Source organism: Glycine max, chromosome 9, assembly GCF_000004515.6.
Source record: "Glycine max cultivar Williams 82 chromosome 9, Glycine_max_v4.0, whole genome shotgun sequence".
In the NCBI taxonomy this organism is placed as follows: domain Eukaryota; kingdom Viridiplantae; phylum Streptophyta; class Magnoliopsida; order Fabales; family Fabaceae; genus Glycine; species Glycine max.
In genome coordinates, this window is record NC_038245.2 from 5,819,909 (window position 1) to 5,827,912 (window position 8,004).

Below are 8,004 nucleotides of genomic sequence, written 5' to 3' on the forward strand. Positions count from 1 at the left end.
GTCAACTCACACACTCACACACAAACATATATTTTATGAACACAAGGGTTGAAAAACTGTGTTTGCTGAGCTAGACACAACTGAATGTGAATTGGTTTGAAATAGCAATGAATTAGAAAACCCTATTTGGGACGACCTTGTTGGCTGATACTGTATCCTGGTGGCTTTGACCCAAACTTCAATTGAGCCTCATGTGCTTAATTTTTCCATTAGTATTCATTTCTAATCTTAGGTCAACTACCGCAGCCACCACACGCCGTGGCCGTTGGATCATCGTGGACTCTCTTCGAACGGTCATTGTTGTGCCTGTGACTATGTTGCTTTGCAATATTCAAATGCTTTTACTTTTGTGTGTGGATGTGGAGAGCTTACGTATAGTTGCACTAAAAACGTTTAACACATTATTAATGTCAAATTAGAAGAAAAAAAAAAGCATAATAAAAGTCAAAACCAAGCCTTCGTTGTCTAATTGAATTGAATTGGGCCTCACTTGTTCTTCGCAACGACAAAAGCCTCACACTATGCCTCCTCCATTATTATATATCCTTTTAACTTTATATACTAAACACTATAATTTATGTGGTGCATGGAGCATATTACTAGCACATAGAATTAATTCTTCTAGTCTTCAAATCATGTCTAACGTGCATCGTTTGGTGTCCTTTAATCTTTGTTTAGTTTAATTTTAAATTATTCTAAATAAAACTTCATAAAAAATGTTACGTTAAAAATACAAAAATATGAGATATTTTTAATATTTTTTTATTTTTGAAAAAATCAAATTAACTTGAAAAACTTATCTAGGAATTTTTTTTTAATTCCGAGTTTTTTTGAAAGAAAAAAAGGTAAGTGCCTGGCTCCATGCATTGAAGTGACAAAAAGATTTACTTTGAATATTTTTTTTATAGTAAATAAACACTAAACACCATCATAACGTTTCTCTTTCCAATGGTGTTGTGGGTGCCCAAATTAGGCTTTGAGCCTTTGACCTTGCAAAATAAATCAAAAGGAGTGATCCATTTTACGTCGTTTCATGTTGTAAATTATTAATGCTATATAGTTTGCTTTTAATAATCGTATTGAGAATCCATTCTTAATTTAAAAAACTGAAGTCCCATGACTTGCTGTTTGCTTTTACGCCAATACTTATCAAACACACGGTCAAACCATAAACAAAAGGACAAAAAGAAAAGGATGCAAATGCGAAGCATTCGATGAGATAGTTGCACAGTTATTTTCTATTACTCATGTGGACATATATTGAACAATTAAAATTTACTTGCATAATAGAAGAAGAATAAATATTTGTCATATAATATATATATATATATATATATATATATATATATATATATATATATATATATATATATATATATATATATATATATATATATATATATATATATATATATATATATATATATAAAACTTGATCTGGTTAACTATCACATATATAGTTCTTATAACGGTTAAAATTGGGTATTTTAACTGCTGAGGGTGCACGTTTGGATATTACAATTAGATTAACCTTGCTTTTGTTTCTCTTAATAAATTCATGAATGATATTAAAATCAATAAAAAATATTTAATTTAATGTAAAATAAAAATAAAAATAAAAAACAAATAACTAATAAAATAACGAAAATAATTATTTAATGAAATGTTAACTAAGCATTACCTCTTTAATTGACAAGGGAAATGTTTGTCAGAATAAGTAAAAGGAAATTTTAACTACCAGTACCATTTTATAGTATTTTTTTCTAAAGCATTCGTCATCTTGTAAGGAAATATTTATTACTTTTTTAACTACTACCATTTTTTAGTAAAATTCTATAAACATTTTATCCATCACAGAAATTAGCTATAGTTGCTTTAAGTTATCAATTCTTCGTGCATGTAATAGATTTAAAAGTATTAGATAAATGTTTTAAATTATTTTTAAAAAGTTAGTATTAAAGTATTAAGTATTTTTTACATTTTTAATATAAGAAAAAATTTTAAACAAAAGTTTAATATTATTTATTTCTGATCATATACTGCTAAATATATAATAAAAATGCCAAAATTTATTTATCCAAAAAATATGCAGAAAAAAATGATGGGAGTGTGACCATAGCTTTGGTTTTAGCTTGGGCGACGATAAGGAAAGTAGTACATCACCTTTAATAGCGTTGACTGTCGTGTTTGTAAAAAATGGAAATGCATAGTTTATGTCTTTATGAACAGAGACTTCATAAAGCACTATTGAATAGTATTAAGAACTTTTACGTCAAAAAGAAAAATAGTATTCCCCCATTCCTATCCGTTAAAAAAATGATAATTTTATTATATATGATAATGATAATTTGTAATTAGATATAAAAAAAGTTATTAGTGTATATTAATTAAATTCTTAATATTTAAGATAATTAAAATTATTTAAATGATTAATTAAAATATTCGCTGTTATTTTGTTATCTCATAACGTGATAAATTAACAAAATTTATAATAAAAATCATGAATAAATATTTCCTCAAAACAATTCAGAATCATGCAATTTATATAATGTCCGTACGCAGATTCAAATGAAACCATGTGCATTTGTCCGGAGCTGTTTCATCTGAAGAAATTTTTTATCCTGCTGTAATACCTATAGTTTATATTCTAAATTAAGCAATTATTTTCATTAAAGAAATTAAATTAAAAAAGTGGCATAAAATTAATATGTATTTATATAATAATGAGAAAATCTATAATTAATTCTAAGAATATGAAAAAAATCTATAATTAAAAAGAAGAAGTTTGGTTCCACTTCCACTCTCTTAATAAGTTGCCAGTTCGCATTTGTTGTCAAGTACACTGGATTCAAAAAGGAAAAACAAACAAAAAGCTATTGCACAGGATAGAGATCATTAACCATAATGATTATGTGTGTTTTTCAATTTTTTTAAAATACCAAATTTGGTTTTTTATGAAAAAATTAAATTTAACCTTTAAATATATAAAAAGTATAACAGATTAGTTATGAAAAAAAATTAGTGATAAATTAGTCTTCAAAATTTGTAACTTAATATTAAATTTATTATAAAAAAATATAATATTGACAAATTAATGATCTCTAAACCTTGTTAATAACAAAATGATTTTATAAATTTAAGATTAAAATATAATTTTTATTCTTTTATTCTCTAAAATATGTGATTTTAATTTATTTTTTTAATTGAAACATTTTATCTTTATTTTTAAAGAGTTTTTTATTTTAATCAAAGACATTTAATTCTCCACTTTTAAAAAAATTATTTATTTTTTTAGTAGTTGTGGTTAAATGTTGATTTATGTAATTTGACCGGTATATTCCTATTTATTATTCATATGATATATATTTTTTTAATTACTAGCAAACTTAATTTCTTAAAAAGTTTTAAAAAGTACATAATAAAATCTGAAAATGAAAAAAAATTAAAATCATAAATTTTTTAAAAAAGTAAAAGACAAAATATCTAAATTAAAAAAATTAAAAAAATAAAAATTATAATTTTTTTTAAAATAAAATATCTCAACTAAAAAAATAGAAAAAAATAAAATTACAAATTTAAAAACATAAGAAAACAAGAATTATATTTTAATTTAAATTTAATAACATAACCAATTTATCATACTTCTTACATATTAAAAACTAAATATAAATTTTCTATCTGGTAACTAATTTATTACCATTATAGTTTGAAGGATGAAAATGAGTTATTTTTCTTCTCTTGTGATCTGTTGCCCACTTTGGAACGAAGGGGAAGTGTGGGGCCCACCACCAACACGTCTTTTGGACCTTCATAGTAAAGTCTTTGCTTTGTCGTGGCGTACTTTCCTCTGTTGCAAACCCAATCTTCGCCCTTGGATCCACGAAACCTCTTTGACTTTTCCAACCACTTTCTCTTTTATAATAACCCTCTCCCCCACACCCTCCCACCAAACCCAAAACCTCTTCTTCTTACTCTCTTACGTTAATTCTTCGTTGTCTATGATGGCATTGGATATGATTGATGTTGTTCCCAGGACGAGGATGGAAGAAGAAAATATAGCAATACAAGAAGCAGCTTCCGCTGGGTTAAAGAGCATGGAGCATCTCATTCGTCTCCTTTCTCCTTCTTCTTCTCTTCACAACAACGTTAATAATCTCAATCTCAACCACCTCGACTGCTCCGAAATCACCGGCTTCACTGTCTCCAAGTTCAAACAAGTCATCAACCTTCTCAACCGCACCGGCCACGCCCGCTTCCGCCGCTCTCCACCCCAAGCCCAAGCCCAAGCCCAAGCCCAAGCCCAAGCCCAAACTAATCCTCAACCACAACCTCAGATCCAACAACAAGGGTTCAGTTTAGATTTCGTGAAGCCCACCATTCTAAACTCAAAGCCCATCAACAAAGACGAAACTTTGACTCTTTCAACAACCTCTTCTTCCTTCATGTCCTCCGTCACCAACGACGCCAGCGTCTCCGACGGCAAGATCGGACCTTTCCTCCCTCCCTCCGCCGCCAAACCCCCTCTCTCCTCCGCCCACCGGAAAAAGTGCCGCGACGCCGCCGCAGCACTCTCCGCCAAACCCTCCTGCCACTGCTCCAAGAAAAGGTTTGTTTTTTCCCCCCACACCCTTCGAAAAAAACAAATAAATAAACAAAGAAACTGGTGTTGATTAATTTTTGTTTTCTTAGGAAATCACGCGTGAAACGAACGATTCGGGTGCCGGCGATAAGCTCAAAGATCGCAGATATCCCACCGGACGAGTATTCGTGGAGAAAATACGGTCAAAAACCGATCAAGGGCTCACCTTACCCTCGGTATTATTCTATTCCTTCTTCTATCTTCATGCTGAATCGGTCAAAGTCAAATGCAGATCTCAAAGTTCTTTCTTTTTTCAGAAAAAAATTAACTATGATTAAGGTCTATGATAAAAGATCGAACTTTGTTCGGGTTTCCCAATAAATTTATATGTTGTTTTGAATGTTCGATATATTGAAAATTTATTTTTGGGTTCTCATCATTAAATCAACGAAAAAAATTATTGAGACTCAGAGTATTCGATCATTTCTCACAGACTTTAAACATATTTTAGTCTCTAATTAATGTATTGAAACTTCACTTCACTTCAATAGTTTACATGCCTAATGTTAAATTAAATTGAAACCTTTCTTTGATTATTCCAATTTTATTTAATGAACAATACTATAAAAAGGAGCATATAAGGAATTGAATATAGTAGTATAAGTTTTATGCTTAATTTAATTTGAGTAATAATTAATAATTAACTAAATTGGTTTTTGAATTGGCAGAGGGTACTACAAGTGCAGCACCGTGAGAGGGTGTCCGGCGAGGAAGCACGTGGAGCGAGCGCAGGATGACCCCAAGATGCTAATAGTGACTTACGAGGGTGAGCACCGTCACGTGCTGCCGTTAACTTCCGCCGCCGGCGTTAGTTTCGGCCATTGAGTTAATCGACGGCGTCTTTTGGAAACTTGACGGGGGACGTTAAATGAGCGTCGGATCGTGAAGTAACGGCGGATGCGAACAAGGATCGATTCGGTTCGAGGACGGAAAAAGAAAAGTGGCAACTAAAGTCAACTTTCGCGTTGTGGAATGATTTTGTTGACGAGGACTTTTGTGTAAATTTGACCCCAAGTAAAGTAGTGCAGGTCTCAAAGAATGAAAATTATAGTGATCTCATCTGTTTTTCTTTATTTCTATTTTTTTTTTAAAAGAGACATTTATTTATTTATTTATTTGATGTTAGAGTTGAATTGGTTGAAGGATGGGGCTGCAATAATTTTCTTGGTAGAAGAATAAAAAAATATTAATATTGGGAGATCTAAGTTGAAAGATTAGATTCTTTTTGTTGAAAGAAAGGACGGTGTTTGGGGGCAAAAAGTCAAAGTATGAGGGCCCCACAGAGAAGCATGTGGAGTTGGAATAATAATGATAACTTTAGCATTGAGTAATGGAAAGTAGGGGGGAAGGGAAGGAACAGGTCAATGGTTGTTATGGCGAGTGGGTCCCACTGCGTGTTGTTACTTCAAAATTCAAATATCTCTTTCTCTCTGGTCTCTAATCTCTTTGACTGGGGTGCGTGTCTCCAATTAAGTTACGTAACCTAACCTAACTAACATTGATGCCAAGGTTGACGGGTTGAGGCCATATAATAGTAGAATTAAAATTTTATGAATTCAAGTTTTTCTTAAAAAATTATAATTCAGAGAATTACAAACTACGTCAGTTTTTTTTTTACTGCAACAACAAATTACAAACTACATCATGTGAACAGATTATGGTTGATTTGTATAATCTTCAAATTACTCTTTCTTAATGAATCTGTAAATAGTTGCAATTGGGGTTGTGAAAGGAAAAATAAAATTATTGTTCAAATTAAATTGATTTTGAAAGAGAAAAGTTTTAAAAGCTAACATTGACGTACTTGAATTGTCAATTTGGATTCATCTAGTGAGTTGAAATAGGTTAGACTAAAAGAAAATTTTATTTAAACAAGTCTAATCAAATTTAAATGTTCAAGGTCTAATTTTGTCCTATTACTTGTCATATTAATTTTTAGAATTTGTTTAACTTATTTAAATGACAGGGCTTGTTAGCCACTAGTTAAATTAAATTGAAATTAAAGTTAAGAAGTACATTTGAAGGGGAAAAAATTGAATATTCATTATATGGAATTAGAATAAAAACATAATTTATTAAAAAAAATTCGATAATATTAAGATCAAGAGTGAAAAAAAAAAGACTTTTACTCTCTTCGAGGATTTTATGGAAACCGTGTTCCCCCTATCATTATTGTTGCTGACTAGACTAATGTACCTTAAGATAAACTTGCACTTGTCTCTTTTAGAGACAAGGTTATGTCCCAAAAATTGATACCCCTAAACGTCCAAAAATTGACCTAATTGCTCAGAAATTGGTTTCTATTGAGTATAAAGGAGTAAACCCCCCATGCTCGATGAACTCTATTTTCCTTGAAAAGATGCATTGATAATAAAGCTCTTAGGAAAATTTGTTGGCTATGTGACTATGAAAGACCGATTTCATAAACCATGGAAGCTCCAAGCTGGTTACAAAATGATTGACGTTGACAATGGTTACTACATGGTCAAGTTTGACTTGGAAGCTGATAGGGAAAAGGTTATTGAAGGATGGTCATGGAAGCTCTTTGACCATTACCTTGTTGTGAGTGTATGGAACCCATTGTTCGTATCGTTTGAAGAGAAGTAGATAAAATCATGGTATGGGTAAGGTTTCCAAACCTAAACATTGTCTACTATGATGAAAGTTTCTTGTTGGCACTTAGATCTGTGATTGGGAGTCCCATTATGGTTGATACTAATACCCTAACTGTTACTAGAGGGAGGTTTGCTAGGGTTTGTGTGGAGATCGATCTTAACAAACCTGTGATAGGAAAGGTTCAAGTGGATGGTTTATGGATGAAGATGGTTTATGAAGGTTTACATATCATATCCTCCAAATGTGGGTGTTATGGGCATGCTACCAGAGATTATAAACAACCAGATGTGTCTTCCCCTCAGTGGGTGTCTTAAAACGCGATAGCTGGAGAGCCAACCCAGCAAATCAACGTAGGCCGGAATGAAAAGGGACATAAAGAGATGGCACCTACGAATGTGGAAGATCCTCATGGGGATTGGATGATGGTTTCTAGGAAGAAAAGGTCTAATTTTCAAAATACAAAGAAAGCAAACCCTATTAAGGAGGTGGAATAAAAGAAAGATGCAGCTCGAACAAGAGGACAAGATTGGGTCCACAGTGATAGAGACTCCTCAAAGTAATAGCAAGACTAGATCCCAAGACGCTAAAGTTTGGACTAAGAAGAAAAGACCAAGAGTTAATGACCAGAAGGGAAAAGCAGCATACATCCTCTCTTTGGCTAATGTCACTAAAGAAGCCATATGAGGAATTAATAGTGGGAATAAAAACCTTTTTTCGAGTTTCAATACAAGGAAAATTCCCTCTCAGGA

At 31.6% G+C, this 8,004-nt stretch overlaps 1 protein-coding gene across 1 annotated transcript; it reads left to right on the forward strand.

Moving 5' to 3' along the window:
- Positions 1-3,844: 3,844 nt before the first annotated feature.
- WRKY47 (WRKY transcription factor 47) lies at positions 3,845-5,844 on the forward strand. The gene is made up of 3 exons (XM_003534860.5): positions 3,845-4,606; positions 4,690-4,815; positions 5,308-5,844. The coding sequence occupies exons 1-3, from the start codon at positions 3,999-4,001 to the stop codon at positions 5,462-5,464; spliced, it is 891 nt and encodes a 296-aa protein (XP_003534908.2). The 5' UTR covers positions 3,845-3,998; the 3' UTR covers positions 5,465-5,844.
- Positions 5,845-8,004: the final 2,160 nt, after the last annotated feature.

Coding starts and splice junctions, on each gene's coding strand:
- WRKY47 (XM_003534860.5), top strand. CDS start 3,999: ATGATGGCATTGGATATGATTGATGTTGTTCCCAGGACGAGGATGGAA. Junction 4,607..4,689: donor TGCCACTGCTCCAAGAAAAG/GTTTGTTTTTTC, acceptor TTGTTTTCTTAG/GAAATCACGCGTGAAACGAA. Junction 4,816..5,307: donor AAGGGCTCACCTTACCCTCG/GTATTATTCTAT, acceptor TTGAATTGGCAG/AGGGTACTACAAGTGCAGCA.